The following is a 19,990-nucleotide window of genomic DNA, read 5'->3' as shown; positions in this document are numbered from 1 at the left end:
GGGGGTGTTTGTGTTGGAGGGGAGATATTTGCAACCATTAGTTTCATGAGAAGTCTATGAATGAAGTTGAACCTCATTTTAGTTTGGTATGCAATAAGTTGGCTTTGGGTTTCAAACTTAGCTACCTAGCTTTCCACTTCTTTAATATCTTTAAAACAATTATAGTACCAATAATCAAGACTATTGAATAACCTATATTTTGTTGTAACAACAAGTTTAAAAGCAATTAAAGTATATCTTATTTTTGTTGGCAATTGTAATTATGACTTGTAGACGTATTGCCTATGTTTTTATGTAGAAGAAAATTAAATTTAAAAGAGTTTTAATTCTATTCTGGTTGAAGGATTTAAATTAGATTACTTTATTGTTTTAAAGGATGAGCTATTGATCGGATTTAATTCAAGTAGAAGACTTATTTATCGATCATATCTACTTTAAGTAGAATTGCTGATACGATTTAATTCAAGTAGGAGATCATATTTACCCCAAATAGAATTGGACTTATTTGAGTGCTTTTCTTGAGAATTTGAGAGCTCGTTATTATGTAGAGTTATGTGTTTTATATTGTGAGGTTTGTGGGAAGTGATTGTGACCATTTGAGTTAGATTTTAAGGCTACAATTATTCATTGTAAAGGATAAATTGGGCTTAATTAAACCAATAAATGTACTGATAAATTATTGAATAAAAATCATTTTTTGAGCATAGCTTTGCAAACATAAACTTGAGAAATCCGAACTGCATTAATAAATTTATTGGGTTAATAAATTTATAAATTCTCGTATGAACTACTTTGTTTTGCTTTCTCATCTTGTTCGTACAACTAATAGAATAATAACTTGAAACAAGTGTAAATCGTAGTAATTTTAAATTGAATATAATTTTCTTTAATAGCAGAACAAAATCAAGGCTGCATGGTCTGCTCATTGTTCACTACCCTATATTGCTTCACAACGGGGCTAACCAACTTCCACGCTGTATAAATTAGAGGATAAATATTAGTCTGCATAGTTAATTATAGTTACGACCTAAAAATCGCAATAAAATAATGGATTACAATATAGAACATTGTATTCATTTACAGGGGTGAATTTAGGGTTTTGTAGAGCTCAGTTCCCCTTAAAATGTGAAACTTTTTTTATTTTGTTATTTTAAAAATTTTAAAATTTTAAATTAATAAAATTAAAATTACACTCCCTTAAAAATGATAAAATTTTAATTTAATCTTTTAAAAATTATATTTTTACTATAATAAAAATTATAATTTAACTTCTACCCCTAAAAAGATTTTCTTATTTCTCCATGTGATTTATATGTTTAATTGTAAAATTATCTTTAAAAGTTGATTTAACAGCAGTAAATAATGGATTTGAATTCACTTACTGTATATGGTGGCTGCCACCCACTCGTTGATGATTTTAACGCCTGCACTTGCCCAACCAACATCAATGCTCCATCTGAGATTAATTGTAAAGCAACTATAAATATATAGGATAATTAATTATTTATTTAGTATATTGGGAGTGAAATATTTTACTCGGTTGCTGAGTCTTTCAAATTCCAACTGATGAATAACATTGCAAAGTACATGGCCCCCAAAGAGAATATCATGTGGAAAAATCCATAGTTGTAACGTATATCATCCTCTAGTTTAACGTTATTTTTGTTAAACTGAAAAAAAAAAAACGTACAAAACAATTACGTTAAAAGAGGTTTATCACCTGACAAATTTAAAAAATCTGATAGAATTTAGACTTTGATATGGTATTATCATTTTATCGATATAATATAAAGAGTCATTTGTTACCTGAAATGATTTGGAGTCAATCCCTGTTGAAAAGGTTGCCATGACAATAGCACCTATTGCAATCAGAAACCCCTGCAAATGAAGTGAAGACAAGTTACTACAAAACTCTGGGAAATGTAATTCATAAAGCAGTGCTATATATAAACACACACGCTACCCAAAGTTGTGAAGAAAGAATGGGAAACTCTTACAAGTACGGTGGTCCAATCGAATTTCCGGTTATCTGGCTTTTGTACATTACATTTTTCATCAACTGGTTCACTGAAAAAGCCATGTGGTGGAACCAAAAGTCACTTCTTTTGTTAATTTCTTAAGGCACAACATATTAATGCATGAAGGAATGTATATATAAAGAAACCCGAAGCATATTATAGTATTTGAGACCTAAAATAAATAAAGAAAAACCAGTATTCACAAGTTACTTGTTAATTTAACCTTTAATAATTGGACATTGAAAAGGTGAAAAAAAGGGGTCACAATGTAGGAGAAAATGACTTCTTGCAAGGAGATGAGTTACAATTTATGTAACTCTGAATTTTTTTTAATAGTATTCTTGATTGATATTTGCATCTTATACGTTTCTGGACGTGCATATGAGGAAATTATCCTCTAAACTCTCTTCCAGTACAAGAAAAATTTAGAAAAAAAAAATTAAACCTAATTGTATTGGACACATATGTAGCACTCTTACTAGAGTCCATAGGATAATTATTTTATACATTGTTAGTGAAATAAAAAATTTCATAAGCAAATTTAAAAGGCTGTAATATATCTTGCAAAAAAAAAAATCCAACAAAAAAGACACATAACATCTTACATCTGTTTGTGAAATTTGTGAAATTTTTTATTCTATTGACAGTGTATAAAATAATTATCCGGAATAGAAATATTATAGGGTATATAATACGTACTCTACTAGCTGAGATATGCAGTTAAACAAAATTTTAAACATTTTCCTAAGTTTAGCCCTTCATAGTTAATTAGCAATAACTGCTAAAACTCAATTCAATGCAGCAGGTTAAAAATATGGGATCAAATTCAAACCTTCTAATGGCAGACCAACAGAGGAAAACAACATAAGAAGCCATAATTCCTGAAGATAATAGACCTCTATTAACCTGCATTCCATGATGTTATGATTTAACTTCACAGTAATTAAAAGAAGTTACCACTTCCCTAGCAGTCATATTTGGTAGAATTTGAATGCTTCATTTTGTCACTTGCAGTGGATGATGGCCCAAAATTTACCCATAGAGATACAACAAAAATGCTATGTTACTAAGATATTTCTTTTTTTTTTTTCTAAAATACCCTTGTTTAGTACTCGTGCCCAACACATACTCTGACATTGGATATAGGAATTTGATCCTCCAGCAACCTTCCAGATACATGAAAATCTCAAGAAAGTGCTGAAAAAAAATTCTCAGGTGGCAATGAATGATATTCCAAAGAAAATATATATATACACCTTTGAATGCAAGGATATAACCATCATAACTATGAGCAGAAGGGCAGTCCATGTGATGAAGAATATGTTGAGAGAACATGCTGGTCTTGGGGCGTAAAAATAGTACATAGACACAATTCCACATATGGAAACACCATAAAACACTGTTGAGGTAAATAATGCAATGGAGCAGCTCCTGAAGGAAATGAAGAAAATGATTCATCAGAAAGTATGTATGTATGTATGACTGTATGTATTTATACCTTTGGTTACTTTGCTCATCAGGTGACCAGTACTTATTCCACCATCTGATAAACTCAATTACACTTATAAGTTGCAGAAGCAGAAAAATCCTATATCAGATAAGCAGCAAAGCATACTTAATCTCATACTTAAAAAGCTAAAGCGTAAGTTAAAGCAAATTATACCAACTATTGGTAACTTTATATTACATTTAGCATCATATAGTTAATAAGATTAAAATTTGAGACTGATGAAAATCATATAATGAAAAGCTGTGAAATTAAAGATTGAAAGTACAAAGAATACCCTGCACCGACACGAGCGACTTCTCCTGCAAGAGGGAGAAAACAAGGTCCTTAACTCTGTAGTTTTAGATAGCTACTCTTATGATCACGATGTTCAAGTCGAGCACCGATGCGCAGAGCCATATTAACATGCTTAAAGTTTCGAGTTCTTAAATTCGGGTTTCAAAGCTAACTTACCATAGATGTGAATAAAACCTGGAGGGATGAAGAAGGGTACCACCATTGATGCAAGCAATAGGAAGAACTTCAGCTTCCACCATCCTGAGTGCCATTTACTGCAAGCTTCGTATAATTTTCTTGCAATAAATGTGGTAAGAAACATGAGAAAGAAAAATATCTGAAATGAATGTCAAGGAACACAATTTCCAGAGTTTGGAATGTAAACAATGAATCTAAGTGTGTGTATAATACATATATTGGTTAAAAAAACTTAATATGTATCCATGTATGTTTCAGACACACAAGAACTTCAGATAAAATGAAAAGTCCACGATAACATACCATAACTATATATATGTACATATATAAATATACATATATATATGCAGTGTTAATAGGAAGATACGAAACATCCTAAACTCACACGGAGAACTCCCAATGTGTGAAAACAATCATGTCCTGTGGTTCCACAAGCTTCTTTATCTGTCAGACAATATTTTCCATTCAATATATTTAGTAGAAATTCTAAGGGTTCAACAGGGAATATATATGTGCTCAAAATAAAAGGAACCATGTTTTTATTTTTGATAATACAGTCAAGGTATCCATATACTTTGTCTCAAAGGATCCATAGAAAGGGAAAACTTGACTCACAGTAGGTTGGAGGGAACACACTGTGTCCATAATCTCGAATGAACCAGGCAGTAAGGTTGATTGTGAAGAAGATTATGGCATAAATGTATCTAGCTCGGAGTGACTTGCTCCTTTCTTCACAGCAATCTACATTCTTTGGATCCATCGATGATGCCTTTGCTCGCGGAGAGTTGGTTGAACTTATATCTATCACGCTTGATTCAACTGGTGCAATAGACCCACTTATTTCTGCCATTGTTCAAGCAATTAAATTGTTGTTAATAAGATATCAGCTGCTTCCAAAACTGCATTTAGTGATGTAAAATCATCCCAGTATGGTCATGAAAGAAGACCAAGAACCTTAAGAACCAGGGAAGATGCCCTCCTTGATGGTCGTAATGACATGAAAATTATAAAAATAAATACAAGACAAATTAAAAAAAAAAAAAAAGGTTGAAACTTAGAAACCTTTTGCTTCTGGGGAGTGTAATTCAAGGCTTGACAGTCGTGAAGAACACTAATGTAAATGTAGCCGCTCAGGACATTTACCCATAAATTCTTGTAGGACCATAATCATCTTCAACTTGAAGCTTGTAATTTCTTTCATTTTCTAGCATTTATTATTCTCAACAACAAAACAGATATATAGTAGAAATAATCAGGACATTAACCATATAGTTTCAAAAATAAGAAATAGTAGTAAACGTGGTTTCTTAACAAACAAACATCAAATTTTGAGTTGCAGTATCATATCCAAGTGTCTGTGTGTGAATATGTTCTAGGTTTTCTATACACCGAGTTGCACTAAGTCGTATTTATTAATAAAAATATATTCATACCTTTCATTTTATAAATTATATAATATATAAATTAATACATGAAAATTGAGGAATAAAATATTTAAAACCCACATCGGTTTAAAATTGTAGATAAATATTTGTTAATGAATAATTATCTCTCAAATTTGTTTAAATTTATTAGTGTTAGTTGCATGTTTAAGTTGTACCATCAATTGTAACTTATCTTACAGTTGCATGGTTGTGTAACTTGCCGTATATGTTGGTATTCTTTTAATGAAAAATGTTGTTTTAGTTTTTAGCTTTTACATCATCTTGAAAATTTTAAGCAACAATTTTATGAGTCGTATCACGTTGGATATTAATCATGTTACCTATATGATAAGATCCATTTTTAATTAAAATACAATCTTTGAATATCTTTGCTTATGTGATTTCTTATAAAAGTTCTACTGAAACACAATTGCAGAGATACCACTTTCATATTAACTAAAGATTTGCAAGCTTCCAATGTTTATTTAAAGATTTATTTATTTGATTCTGTACGAGTTGATCAAAGCACACATCTAATTCATTTTAGGCACTTGTTTTCTATGCAAATATATTGATTTTAGGAACTTATTTTCTGGGTGAATATATTGCAAACAAATTATTATATATTTAACTTGTTGATAAGCTACCAAGGAAAAAAATTTAGTGAAAGAGAATGATCTTAACGAGTATATAGGAATAAAATTACAAACTTGATGAATGAATGAAACTTAAATCTTAAGACCTGACCCGACAAGCTTAGTAAACTCTTCCAAGATTGTTGCCCACAATTTTTTTTTAAAAATGCACATGGATGCAGACTACTTAAGTTGGATTTGAAGATGATAGAACCAAATTTTGAGTACTTCTAATAAATTCAAATAGATTACTTGATTCTAATTTGGTTAATGAAAGTTATGCAAATACTTGTCCACATTTCCGCTCAACATATCACTTCAAGCTGTAGCTTGTTTTTCTTTGGAATGCCAACTCTCAGACCTTTAACCTTCAAGGACAAGGGAGAGATGGTAATTCAAGCTGTAGCTAAGAGAGCTTGAAGTAGACAATTAGTTCCTTCACCTGAATTTGAATTCAATTTAACTCGATTAATAAAGGCTTGGATAAGTGTGTGTGTTTTTCCTGATTTTGAAGTTTACAAATACCATTACAAATACAAACAACACAAATCCTTGCACCAAAAAACAATAAAAATCCAAAATAATTATAATCAAAATCAAGCATTACAAAGCACCCGAATATATCTGAAATCGAACCAAAATAAATCTGAAAAAGACCCCACATGATGGGATTTAAGCAAAAATAAAATCTAGATGCAACACTCACATGATTTAAGCAAGATTTCCTGCAAAAAGGAAATCGAACTTAAGACATCAAAGTCCCCGTCACAGGACCTCACCCTCATTGGCACTACTTGAATAAGTTGATCTAAACACATGTTAACTATATAATAATCCAGGCACTGAGACAAAAATAGAATCCAAGCTTGAACAATCCAGAATAAAACCAGAAAATCCGTCATAAGAACAATTAAAAAGATTCTTTGCAAAAATTCATGTCAATCACGGTGGAAAGTCAGAATTCTTTTTTCATTTTTTCCATTTATTTCCAGAAAAAATGGTCCAATACAATGTAGTCCTTTCTTTCTAGCAAAAACAATGAGACAGTTTTGTTGACCCTTTATCACCAAAACCACCAAATAGCTCTCAATTTATGATTACATGGAAGCCTTCCAACTTAAACATCAAAACTCGGATAATCTTTTTTCTCACAGATGTTGAGGAAATGGAAATAGATTAGATGAAAACACTTACAATCGGTGCACTGTTAGGGGGAATAACCTTAATAATCCATGCCACCCATACTGCCAGGCATCGCCGGAACATCCTTCTCATCCTTTGGAAGTTCGACTACAACAGCTTCGGTAGTTGTCATCAATGATGACACGCTGCATCAGAAAGGAAACATACTCAGCTTGTTACTTTTAAGATTTTAAGTCAGGGCCCAAGCAAAACTACCAATTTACACTTACCTTGCAGCATCGACCAAAGCAGTTCTAATTACTTTCAATGGATCAATAATACCAGCCTTTACCATATCGACATATTCACCTGGTTATACACCAAACATAGGAATATAAGCTGTGTCAATTTCATTAGAACAGTAAAAATATACGATGAAAAAACCTTCCAAGAGATTCACAAACCTTTGGCTGCATCATAGCCAAGATCAGGGTTATCCTGCTCCAACAGCTTACCAACAATAACAGCTCCCTCGACTCCAGCATTTGAAGCAATTGTGTGCACAGGTGTCTGCAATGAATTCATTTATGAGGAAGATTGTAACTTCACACATCAAAATCACCAGCATTTTGAAACTGTATAGTGGAAGAGCTGTCTAGACTTTCAACAGTATATCAAGAATAGAATTTTCAGAATTTGAACCTATCTGACATGCAGAAAAGAGTTGCAAACCTTTAGAGCATTCTGGATGATTTGAACACCAATCTTCTGGTCAAAGTTAGCTGTAGGTAGCTTGTCCAACTCTTTCGATGCATACAACAGAGCGACACCACCACCTAGATGTTTCCATATATTGAATTATATTCCAAGATTAACTGAAACTTAATGAAAAACCATTAAGACTAAAAGTTTTTACCTGGCACAATACCCTCTTCTACAGCTGCTTTTGTTGCATTCAGTGCATCTGTAACTCTATCCTTCTTCTCGCCAACTTCAGCTTCACTAGCTCCTCCGATCTGCAATTTCCAACGAATTCTTCGTTAAATTGCATTCAAACAACAGCAAATAGGAAAGGAACAGCTATTGCCACTCGAAGTTGACAAGCTAACAAATGCCAGTAACTGTAAGGAAACTATACCTTCAAAACAGCCACACCGCCAGAAAGTTTTGCCAATCTCTCTTGCAACTTCTCCTTATCATAATCAGAGGTGCTCAATTCAATTGCTGATCTAATCTGTTATCATGAAAGACATTACAATCAGGATTATTAATAAAAATCATGCAGAGTTCAAGAATCATAAGATGGCTAAACAATTGTTTGTAAAAGAACAAGACCTGTTCGCATCTTTCCTCAATGGCTTTCTTGTCACCATTCCCATCAAGAATAACAGTGTCATCCTTCGAGACAGTAACCTTTAACACCCAAAAGGAGAAGAATCATGCATCAAAAAAGAAAACCACACGTAAAAAGGGACTAAATAAAATTGTTTTACCAAACTCGAGAACTTCCTGCTTATATAAGAACATATCACATTAAGTAAACACTTTCATGTCCAAACTATAGAAATCATACCTTTTTGCAAGTGCCGAGCATGTCCAGATCCACCTTTTCAAGGTTCATGCCAAGTTCTTCTGTTATAACCTACAGTAGAGAAGTAACAGATACCATCATCAAGAGGTCATGAAAATTCATGTCCGAGGAACTGTAGGCTACGAACAAGGAAATATCATATAGCAGAAACACAAAATTGTCCTACCTCTCCTCCTGTGAGGACAGCAAGATCATGCAGACTAGACTTCCTGTTTTCTCCAAAACCGGGGGCTTTGATGGCACAGACCTGCACCATAAATAATCCATATAGATTAGCAAGCATTCCTACAAATGAGGACATTAACATAGGACAACAGTAAAAAGGATTCATATCAGACTGAATATCAAACCTTGATTCCAGCACGAAGCTTGTTCAGAATGAGCGTAGCAAGTGCTTCGCTCTCTACATCTTCAGCTACAATCAGCAAGGGCCTTTGTCTCTGAACAAATATAGCATAGAAGATGTTAATGGTACAAATCAAGTGTAGAAGTTATTTTAAGAAATTTCATACCGTTTAGTGAGATAAACAATTGTGATGAATGATGATTAATCAAAATTAATTCAGCCAGAATGTTCATAATGCATGATTTGTTCAAAATTTGCTTACCTTCAAAGCTAACTCTAATACTTTTACAACAGCATTCAAGCTTGATACCTTCTTCTCATGAATTAGGATAAGAGGATCATCTAATTCCTGCCATAACACGGTGAATTGAATCAAAGCCATAGCATGGTCAAGACTCAAGACTCAGAGATTTTCCAGTTTAACCAAAGGAGAAATCAGTTACTTACACATTTTTGGGTTTTAGTGTTGGTGATGAAATATGGGGATATGTAGCCCCTGTCTAGCTTCATGCCCTCAACAACTTCCAACTCATTATATAATGTTTTACCATCCTGCAAAGGTTTAAAGCGCAAGAATAACCCACAGTAAGACATCGTATCAGGTATAAAATAGTTCAAAAATTATATGCCAAGCATGAGCAACAAAAACTAGTAAAATTACAAGAAAACAGGAATATCCTCAAGCCGATATGATATGAAGGTACTGATACCTCAATTGTTATCACCCCTTCTTTGCCAACTTTCTCCATGGCCTTTGCAACCAACTCACCAATTTCCCTCTCTCCATTAGCCGATATTGTTCCAACCTATTACAAAATATTTAAGTTGAAGACTTAGTAGATTAAAGTTTACCACCATTTTGGTTTTTTATTCTAAAGTACTGTATGATTCTGACTGCAATAAGCTTTTGATAGAAAAGCTTCAGATAGTAAAACAACCTGAGCAATCTCTTCAGATGTGCTAATCATCCTTGCCCGGCTTTTCAAGTTTGTTACAACGGCATCAACTGCCATTGTTATGCCACGCCTAAGGTCCATTGCATTCATTCCTGCAGCAACAGACTTGCATCCTTCGGTAAAAATTGCTCGTGTAAGCACCGTTGCACAGGTAGTTCCTGCAAAAATGTCAATGAATTTCACAACTCGGCTTTCTACTAGATTGGAAACAGATCCAAAGGTTTCAAGTGAATCTAGTAGATTAGAAAAGGCGCTTGTGCCTTACCATCACCAGCTACATCATTGGTGGCATTTGCAACTTGTTTCACAAGACTCGCACCAACGTTCTTCACTTTGTCTTTGAATTCAATACTCTTTGCAACAGTGACACCATCTTTAGTCACTTTTGGAGCACCGTAGCTTTGTTCAATAACCACATTCCGACCCTACAAGTATGTAACATTATTTCTTCCATCTATCAATATCTCTACCTATAAATATTAAGTCCCTACTTCTTGTTCAATATAGAAGAGAAGGCATAAACAGTTCCAGTGAATGATTAACCTTGAAACAGAACGAGTACATAAAAGAAAATAACTCAAATGAAATGGTGAATATTGGATTTACCTTAGGACCCATGGTTACTCTAACAGCATCAGAAAGCTCTTCAACACCTTTAAGCATCAAAGCTCGAGCTTCAACCCCAAATTTAATATCTTTTGCAGCATAGTTCCTATTCCAACTCAACCTACTACCAGTCTAACACGCACCCAAAGAAAAACAGAAATCAATTAAAAAAGATCTAATCAAACATTAATAATAATAACAATAATAAAAAGAATGTAAGTACTGGTCACTAAACTACCTGATATGTAGTGTTCCTAGCAGCCCTGAAACCAAAGATTGAAAATGAAGAAAGGGGAATAAGCTAGTTAATTCCAAATCAACAAAAATAAAATAAAATGACAAGTAGATGAAGTAATTGCAGTGAACGTAGTACCTAGCTTTAGAAGCAAGGCTTGAAGCAAAACGATACATGGTTATTTTGGGAGGAAAGAAAAGGAGGAAAATCTTGAGTAAAATGTTAACAGTAAAGCTGTTTGTGGGTTGACAAAAGACAATGGGTGGGTTTCAGGGGTGCGTTTTAAAAGAGGGAAAAGGAAACCCAGAAAGAGATGGGAGAGAAGAAGGGTCTAGAAGCAGGAGCAGCAGTTTCTTAACCCTTCTTTAGGGTTTAGGGTTTTATCATTCCAACTTCATTTTTTTAACGTTTCTTTTTCTTTTTTAAAGAAATATTAAAATAAAAAAACTCTTCAGTTTTTTTTTTAGGAAAAATTATTTGGTGAAATTTAAGTTATACTAATTATTAAATTTATCCATTTATAATATTTTAATCATTTGTCAGTTATCGGATGTCGTGTTAATCCTTTGATAAAATGATACCTCAGAATTTATAGGTTAATACTTAATTTAACCCCTAAATTATAATTAAAATATCAATTTCATTCTTTTATAATTTTTCATAACAATAATTTTAAAATTTTAAAGTTATCATTAAAAAAATTAAATGAATTCATTTTTCATAGAGATAATTCTAATCTAATGCATGTAGTAACTTAAATTAATAATTAGTGAATAGAGAGAGTTATTCAAATAAAAATTTATTATTTACTACCCAAATATTCAAACCCAGGTGAATTTTATGGGTGAATAGTTATTGACCACTAAACCAATTACGAGAGTTTAACTATAATGATCTTTGATCAAGTAAATTTGGTTTGTGGCTAACATTGGATAATAAGGAAAATTTTTGTTGCAATGCTTAAAACTATTCATAGTAGCCTTTCTTCAACCCATAAATAGAAAGATAATACACTTTAATACACTTAAACTTACATCCTCGTGTATTAATAATAATGCGAATGTTAATTTAACTAAGACTCAAATCGACTCCTTTGACTGAATATTAAATGTTGTATTTTAGAAAGCTAGGTAGCTAAGTTTGGACTATAATCATCTTACTTGAAGCTTCCAATTTCTTTCATTTTCTAACATATTCTAAATAACAAATAATTATATAGTAATAGTCAGGACATTACCCATAAAGTTTCAAAAATATTAATAATAAGAAAAGTAGTAAACGTCTTCTCAAGCAAATCACGTCTATGTTTTATACGGTAGTGTGGTGTTATCAAATTGTGTTGCAGTATTGAATGAAAATTTTAAAAATTGGATAAGTTATCAAATAAATTAAGAATTAATTTAATTATCTATCTAATAATCACTAAATAAGTCATTTTATCAAAAAAAAATAAGTAATTAAAGATCATAAAAATATTTATAAAATCAGTTTACTTATCATTTTTATCTTAATCTTTTATTTTATCAGTTTTCAACAATTCATTTAGAAATTCAGTCTTTTTGCCTGGACTGGTATGTTAGTTGATTTAATCTTGTTCGAATAACGCTATATTCAAATATGTATATGTATTTTTTTTATTTCGTCGGATATACTAATTGTTTATCTATCAATAAAAAATATATTATTACATTTCGTAGTATATTTTATTTTATTTTATAGATTATATGTATAATATTATTAAAATTTTGAAATTAGTAGCACATAAAAATACAATTTAACTAAAAAAAATTAATTAACTTTAAGGTATTATTAAACTTTTGATATCAAGAGATATAATTAATCGGTAAATACTATTTGTCAATCATAAAAAAAACGTCACTTATTATCATTTTAAACCTTCTACATTAAAAAATTGTCAATATATTTGTATACATTATAATATAGGTGTGTAATATGATATATTAATAATAATTTTCAAATATGTACCGAAAATAATTTTAAGAAAAATAATGTTCTTTTAACACTATAAAAATAATGTTAGATTATATAAACAGGTAAAGAAATACTTACGACTTAATATATAACAATTTAACCAATTTTTTAAAATATATCCATTGAAATAGTAAAAATACTAGAAATATAAATTACCCTTTTCAAAAGTTTTCAAATTTATCCAAAATCCTTTAAAAATAAAATATTGTGTTAATAAGAATAAAACTGCGAAAAGATAAATATTTAATCTATACATAAAATTTGAAAAAATATGTAATTTGACATATTAACTTTGTTTTGATGCAATTGTTCACATAAAATTTAAATTGTAATTCGTATATACATATACATATAAAATTTTAAATCAAGTATACACTTTAAAAAATAAATATATATTTATTTTCATATTAAATTAATATAATTATTTTTATATGTAATATATCAGCGTAAAAATGGTGTTAATTCAATAATGTTAAAAATTTCTAAAACTCACAATTTCATGTATAAGAACCGCATAAAATCAAAATTTATGTACGATTACACATTAAATTAAATTTCATATATAATTTTTAAAAATTTATTTTTAAAATGTATTAGAGTTTAAAGTTGGTGAAAATTTTTATACAACAAATATGTAAAAAAAAATTATAAAAATTGAATGCGACAATAATTAAATGATGTAACTAAGAAAGTACAAATTATAACTACTTACATGTATTTTGTTAATTTTATTTAAAAATATAAAAAGATAAAAATACTTTCAAAATGATTTTGTTGTTTTGTAAAACTATCTTTTTGATATTTCAAAATAAAATTATTACCTATCAATAGGTGGTTGAATATAACAAATTTATAAAAAAATTGATATAAAAATTAAATGAAACTTAAAGCGAAAATGGAAAAAATGAAAAGAATGTTCTATTTTCAAATTTAATAATGTTCCATATCAGAAATGTATTTTTTCTCTGGATGTTATATATAGAAATATAAAATAAAACGAAAATAATATTTGCATTATAAAACTTTAAACAATGTTAAAAGTTAAATTTGAACATTTAAACCCAAAAATGGGGAAATTAAAATTCAGTATATTTTAGCATAATAACTTAATTGCGAAGACAGCATGCGGTAAGTGGTCCCGCCCCCCAAGTAAAATTTTCCCACGTTTTCATTAAACATGTTACCACTCAGGTTTTTCACCTCAGGCTGAAGAGAACAAAGCTAAAGCTTTAAATTACACAATGTAAATACCATTACAAACAATACATATCCGAATAAACAACAATAAACAATAATCAATAACCGGAATATATTCGGAAACCAAAATAACTATGAAAAAATCCAATATGATAGAATTTAAATAAAGTAAAAATTGGACACAATCCAGCACGACAAGAAAGACATCAAAATCCCATCCCAGGACCTCGGCCTCATTGATAGCACTACTTGAATAAGTTTATCTAAACTAATGTTAACTTTATATTTAAAATGATCATAGCACTGAGCCAAAAAAAAAAAAAAAACCCATGCTTTGAACACTACAGCATAAGAATAATCAAAAGATTCTTTGCAGAAACTCATATCGATCACAGTCGAAAGTGAAAGTTTTTTTTTTCTGTTCATTTTTTCCATTTATTTCAAGATAAAATGGCCCAATACAAACTAGTTCGTTCTTTCTAGCAACAACAATAAGAGAGTCCTGTTGACCCTTTATCACCAAAACCACCTTCCAACTTAGACATCGAGACTCGGATATTCTTTTTCTCACAGATGTTGAGGAAATGGAAATAGATTAGAGGAAAGCACTTAAAATCAGTGTATTGTTAGGGGGAATAACCTTAATAATCCATGCCACCCATACTGCCAGGCATTGCCGGAACATCCTTCTCATCCTTTGGAAGTTCGACTACAACAGCTTCGGTAGTTGTCATCAATGATGACACGCTGCATCAGAAAGGAAACATACTCAGCTTGTTACTTTTAAGATTTTAAGTCAGGGCCCAAGCAAAACTACCAATTTACACTTACCTTGCAGCATCGACCAAAGCAGTTCTAATTACTTTCAATGGATCAATAATACCAGCCTTTACCATATCGACATATTCACCTGGTTATACACCAAACATAGGAATATAAGCTGTGTCAATTTCATTAGAACAGTAAAAATATACGATGAAAAAACCTTCCAAGAGATTCACAAACCTTTGGCTGCATCATAGCCAAGATCAGGGTTATCCTGCTCCAACAGCTTACCAACAATAACAGCTCCCTCGACTCCAGCATTTGAAGCAATTGTGTGCACAGGTGTCTGCAATGAATTCATTTATGAGGAAGATTGTAACTTCACACATCAAAATCACCAGCATTTTGAAACTGTATAGTGGAAGAGCTGTCTAGACTTTCAACAGTATATCAAGAATAGAATTTTCAGAATTTGAACCTATCTGACATGCAGAAAAGAGTTGCAAACCTTTAGAGCATTCTGGATGATTTGAACACCAATCTTCTGGTCAAAGTTAGCTGTAGGTAGCTTGTCCAACTCTTTCGATGCATACAACAGAGCGACACCACCACCTAGATGTTTCCATATATTGAATTATATTCCAAGATTAACTGAAACTTAATGAAAAACCATTAAGACTAAAAGTTTTTACCTGGCACAATACCCTCTTCTACAGCTGCTTTTGTTGCATTCAGTGCATCTGTAACTCTATCCTTCTTCTCGCCAACTTCAGCTTCACTAGCTCCTCCGATCTGCAATTTCCAACGAATTCTTCGTTAAATTGCATTCAAACAACAGCAAATAGGAAAGGAACAGCTATTGCCACTCGAAGTTGACAAGCTAACAAATGCCAGTAACTGTAAGGAAACTATACCTTCAAAACAGCCACACCGCCAGAAAGTTTTGCCAATCTCTCTTGCAACTTCTCCTTATCATAATCAGAGGTGCTCAATTCAATTGCTGATCTAATCTGTTATCATGAAAGACATTATAATCAGAATTATTAATAAAAATCATGCAGAGTTCAAGAATCATAAGATGGCTAAACAATTGTTTGTAAAAGAACAAGACCTGTTCGCATCTTTCCTCAATGGCTTTCTTGTCACCATTCCCATCAAGAATAACAGTGTCATCCTTCGAGACAGTAACCTTTAACACCCAAAAGGAGAAGAATCATGCATCAAAAAAGAAAACCACACGTAAAAAGGGACTAAATAAAATTGTTTTACCAAACTCAAGAACTTCCTGCTTATATAAGAACATATCACATTAAGTAAACACTTTCATGTCCAAACTATAGAAATCATACCTTTTTGCAAGTGCCGAGCATGTCCAGATCCACCTTTTCAAGGTTCATGCCAAGTTCTTCTGTTATAACCTACAGTAGAGAAGTAACAGATACCATCATCAAGAGGTCATGAAAATTCATGTTCGAGGAACTGTAGGCTACGAACAAGGAAATATCATATAGCAGAAACACAAAATTGTCCTACCTCTCCTCCTGTGAGGACAGCAAGATCATGCAGACTAGACTTCCTGTTTTCTCCAAAACCGGGGGCTTTGATGGCACAGACCTGCACCATAAATAATCCATATAGATTAGCAAGCATTCCTACAAATGAGGACATTAACATAAGACAACAGTAAAAAGGATTCATATCAGACTGAATATCAAACCTTGATTCCAGCACGAAGCTTGTTCAGAATTAGCGTAGCAAGTGCTTCGCTCTCTACATCTTCAGCTACAATCAGCAAGGGCCTTTGTCTCTGAACAAATATAGCATAGAAGATGTTAATGGTACAAATCAAGTGTAGAAGTTATTTTAAGAAATTTCATACCGTTTAGTGAGATAAACAATTGTGATGAATGATGATTAATCAAAATTAATTCAGCCAGAATGTTCATAATGCATGATTTGTTCAAAATTTGCTTACCTTTAAAGCTAACTCTAATACTTTTACAACAGCATTCAAGCTTGATACTTTCTTCTCATGAATTAGGATAAGAGGATCATCTAATTCCTGCCATAACACGGTGAATTGAATCAAAGCCATAGCATGGTCAAGACTCAAGACTCAGAGATTTTCCAGTTTAACCAAAGGAGAAATCAGTTACTTACACATTTTTGGGTTTTAGTGTTGGTGATGAAATATGGGGATATGTAGCCCCTGTCTAGCTTCATGCCCTCAACAACTTCCAACTCATTATATAATGTTTTACCATCCTGCAAAGGTTTAAAGCGCAAGAATAACCCACAGTAAGACATCGTATCAGGTATAAAATAGTTCAAAAATTATATGCCAAGCATGAGCAACAAAAACTAGTAAAATTACAAGAAAATAGGAATATCCTCAAGCTGATATGATATGTCGGTACTGATACCTGAATTGTTATCACCCCTTCTTTGCCAACCTTCTCCATGGCCTTTGCAATCAACTCACCAATTTCCCTCTCTCCATTAGCCGATATTGTTCCAACCTATTGCAAAATATTTAAGATGAAGACTTAGTAGATTAAAAGTTTACCAACATTTTGGCTTTTTATTCTAAAGTACTGTATGATTCTGACTGCAATAAGCTTTTGATAGAAAAAGCTCAGATAGTAAAACAACCTGAGCAATCTCTTCGGATGTGCTAATCATCCTTGCCCGGCTTTTCAAGTTTGTTACAATGGCATCAACTGCCATTGTTATGCCACGCCTTAGGTCCATTGCATTCATTCCTGCAGCAACAGACTTGCATCCTTCGGTAAAAATTGCTCGTGTAAGCACCGTTGCACAGGTAGTTCCTGCAAAAATGTCAATGAATTTCACAACTCGGCTTTCTACTAGATTAGAAACAGATCCAAAGGTTTCAAGTGAATCTAGTAGATTAGAAAAGGCGCTTGTGCCTTACCATCACCAGCTACATCATTGGTGGCATTTGCAACTTGTTTCACAAGACTCGCACCAACGTTCTTCACTTTGTCTTTGAATTCAATACTCTTTGCAACCGTGACACCATCTTTAGTCACTTTTGGAGCACCGTAGCTTTGTTCAATAACCACATTCCGCCCCTACAAGTAGGTAATATTATATCTTCCATTGATCAATACTCTACCTATAAATATTAAATCCGTACTTCTTGTTCAATATAGAAGAAAAGGCATAAACAGTTCCAATGAATGATTAACCTTGAAACAGAACGAGTACATAAAAGAAAATAAGTCAGAAATGAAAATGGTGAATGTTGGATTTACCTTAGGACCCATGGTTACTCTAACAGCATCAGCGAGCTCTTCAACACCTTTAAGCATCAATGCTCGAGCTTCAACACCAAATTTAATATCTTTTGCAGCATAGTTCCTATTCCAACTCAATCTGCTACCAATCTAACACGCGCCCAAATAAAAAACAGAAATCAATTAAAAATATCAAATCAAACATTGATAATAACAATAATAATAAAAAAGAATGTAACTACTGGTCACTAAACTACCTGATATGTAGTGTTCCTAGCAGCCCTGAAACCAAAGATTGAAAATTAAGAAAGGGGAATAAGTTAGATAATTCCAAATTAACAGAAATAAAATAAAATGACAGTTAAATGAAGTAATTGCAATGAACGTAGTACCTAGCTTTAGAAGCAAGGCTTGAAGCAAAACGATACATGGTTAGTTTGGGAGGAAAGAAAAAGAGGAAAATCTTGAGTAAAATGTTGACAGCAAAGCTGTTTGTGGGGTGACAAAAGACAATGGGTGGGTTTCAGGGGTGGGTTTTAAAACAGGGGAAAAGAAACCCAGAAAGGGATGGGAAAGAAGAAGGGTCTAGAAGCAGGAGTAGCAGTTTCTTCTAGTTTCTTAACTCTTCTTTTGGGGTTTTAGGGTTTTATCATTTCATTCTATTTTTGGGTAAATTATAGAATTAGTCAGCCCTCTATTAGTTTATTGTTTTTGGTCATTTAACTATGAAAACTTTCAATTTAGTCACTAATATTTTATATTATTTCTATTTTGATCACTCTCCATTAAATGGTTATGGGAAATTATGTTGTGAAATTTTTCTAACCGGTATAATAAGACATTCAGTCCTAAATACTTACATATTCTTTTAATTTGATTCTAATTCTAAATAATGCAATGAATTTAACCGTATACATTTACAAATTTCATCATTTTGATCCGTAAACACATATAATTAAATATAAATATATTTATATTTAAACATATATAATCTTAATAAACTTACATGTAAATTTGTGATTTTGATAACCTAAAAAACTCAAAACCCCAAAACTCATTAAATTTGTGATTTTTATAAACTTTATTCATGATTGTGTTAATAGCATTCTGAATAGAAGAACCCAAATTTTCCTATGAAACCTAACAAATACTTAACAAATAAAATGAAAAATGCAAAAACTACCTATAAGCCCTTTTCAAATCATCATCTTTTGCATTTTTAACAACTTGAAGAATCACGTAATAATTTATGCCCATCTCTAAGCATAAATTTTATTGTAAAACTTATCTTCATCTATTTTGTTTGCAATTTATTTAGAAAAGGATATAAACTTTTTGAGTTTTCGACTTTTCTAACTTGAATTTTATATTTTCTTTTATTTTGTAATATTTATATTTTAGATGCATATATTTTTATAACTTAAAATTTCTTTTATATTTAAAAAAATCATATGATTTTTATATATTTTCTTTTAAAATTTTAAATATTTTTATAAAAATAGATTATGACATCATCAGTATTACGTGTCATAATCTAAGAATGTCATGTATATTGTATTTAACATCGTTACAAAAAAAATGTCAAAACTCTTGATGGAATGAAAATTCAAGTACTAACTTGGAACAAAAAATAATAAGTATTGACTTAGGAGAATGTGTCAAGTTCAGGGGGCTAAATGCATTCTTATATAAACATGTATAATTAATATTAGATTTTAGATTTTTTTGTAGTATATAATTTGTATTTAATTATCTGTGTTTGAGGGTTAAATTGGTGGAACTTGTAAGTGTGAAGGGTTAAATTTATTGAATTATTTAAAATTAGGATCAATTTGATAGAATTTGTAATTATTGAGGATTGA

The 19,990-nt window shown here is 31.6% G+C and overlaps 3 protein-coding genes across 13 annotated transcripts; all 3 read right to left on the bottom strand.

Annotated features, from left to right (window-relative positions):
• Positions 1 to 723: 723 nt before the first annotated feature.
• On the bottom strand, positions 724 to 5,198 carry LOC107890590 (probable serine incorporator). 8 transcript variants are annotated; one of them, XM_016815097.2, is made up of 13 exons: positions 5,062 to 5,198; positions 4,615 to 4,842; positions 4,367 to 4,443; positions 3,979 to 4,138; positions 3,803 to 3,827; positions 3,517 to 3,606; positions 3,275 to 3,449; positions 2,851 to 2,924; positions 1,998 to 2,067; positions 1,807 to 1,878; positions 1,537 to 1,670; positions 1,383 to 1,456; positions 724 to 974 (listed from the first exon to the last, which is right to left on the bottom strand). In XM_016815097.2, exons 2-13 carry the CDS (start codon positions 4,757 to 4,759, stop codon positions 904 to 906), a joined length of 1,167 nt encoding a protein of 388 aa, XP_016670586.2. In that variant the 5' UTR covers positions 4,760 to 4,842; positions 5,062 to 5,198; the 3' UTR covers positions 724 to 903. The 8 variants fall into 8 exon arrangements, 6 of the variants coding, with proteins under 6 accessions (XP_016670586.2, XP_016670585.2, XP_016670587.2 ...); XM_016815096.2 differs by having other exon boundaries at positions 4,954 to 5,089; XM_016815098.2 differs by lacking the exon at positions 3,517 to 3,606.
• LOC107890588 (chaperonin CPN60-2, mitochondrial) lies at positions 5,062 to 11,312 on the bottom strand. 4 transcript variants are annotated; one of them, XM_016815095.2, is made up of 19 exons: positions 11,053 to 11,312; positions 10,918 to 10,942; positions 10,680 to 10,811; positions 10,339 to 10,498; positions 10,056 to 10,231; positions 9,828 to 9,923; positions 9,565 to 9,669; positions 9,380 to 9,466; positions 9,122 to 9,211; positions 8,938 to 9,018; positions 8,754 to 8,822; positions 8,516 to 8,593; positions 8,319 to 8,414; positions 8,097 to 8,196; positions 7,913 to 8,016; positions 7,645 to 7,750; positions 7,471 to 7,549; positions 7,253 to 7,386; positions 5,062 to 5,218 (listed from the first exon to the last, which is right to left on the bottom strand). In XM_016815095.2, the coding sequence occupies exons 1-18, from the start codon at positions 11,088 to 11,090 to the stop codon at positions 7,281 to 7,283; spliced, it is 1,728 nt and encodes a 575-aa protein (XP_016670584.1). In that variant the 5' UTR covers positions 11,091 to 11,312; the 3' UTR covers positions 5,062 to 5,218; positions 7,253 to 7,280. The 4 variants fall into 4 exon arrangements, with proteins under 4 accessions (XP_016670584.1, XP_016670583.1, XP_040957164.1 ...); XM_016815094.2 differs by lacking the exon at positions 5,062 to 5,218 and adding an exon at positions 6,046 to 6,500; XM_041101230.1 differs by lacking the exon at positions 5,062 to 5,218 and adding an exon at positions 6,624 to 6,783.
• A 3,189-nt stretch (positions 11,313 to 14,501) lies between these two features.
• On the bottom strand, positions 14,502 to 18,763 carry LOC121220985 (chaperonin CPN60-2, mitochondrial). Its single transcript, XM_041101228.1, has 18 exons — positions 18,521 to 18,763; positions 18,386 to 18,410; positions 18,147 to 18,278; positions 17,804 to 17,963; positions 17,521 to 17,696; positions 17,292 to 17,387; positions 17,029 to 17,133; positions 16,844 to 16,930; positions 16,586 to 16,675; positions 16,402 to 16,482; positions 16,218 to 16,286; positions 15,980 to 16,057; positions 15,783 to 15,878; positions 15,561 to 15,660; positions 15,377 to 15,480; positions 15,109 to 15,214; positions 14,935 to 15,013; positions 14,502 to 14,850 (listed from the first exon to the last, which is right to left on the bottom strand). The coding sequence occupies exons 1-18, from the start codon at positions 18,556 to 18,558 to the stop codon at positions 14,745 to 14,747; spliced, it is 1,728 nt and encodes a 575-aa protein (XP_040957162.1). The 5' UTR covers positions 18,559 to 18,763; the 3' UTR covers positions 14,502 to 14,744.
• Between the last annotated feature and the right edge of the window lie 1,227 nt (positions 18,764 to 19,990).

This window comes from Gossypium hirsutum, chromosome D09 (assembly GCF_007990345.1).
Source record: "Gossypium hirsutum isolate 1008001.06 chromosome D09, Gossypium_hirsutum_v2.1, whole genome shotgun sequence".
NCBI classification, from domain to species: Eukaryota; Viridiplantae; Streptophyta; class Magnoliopsida; order Malvales; family Malvaceae; genus Gossypium; species Gossypium hirsutum.
Note: the sequence above shows the minus strand (reverse complement) of the source record. Positions and strands in the feature narration are given on the sequence as shown.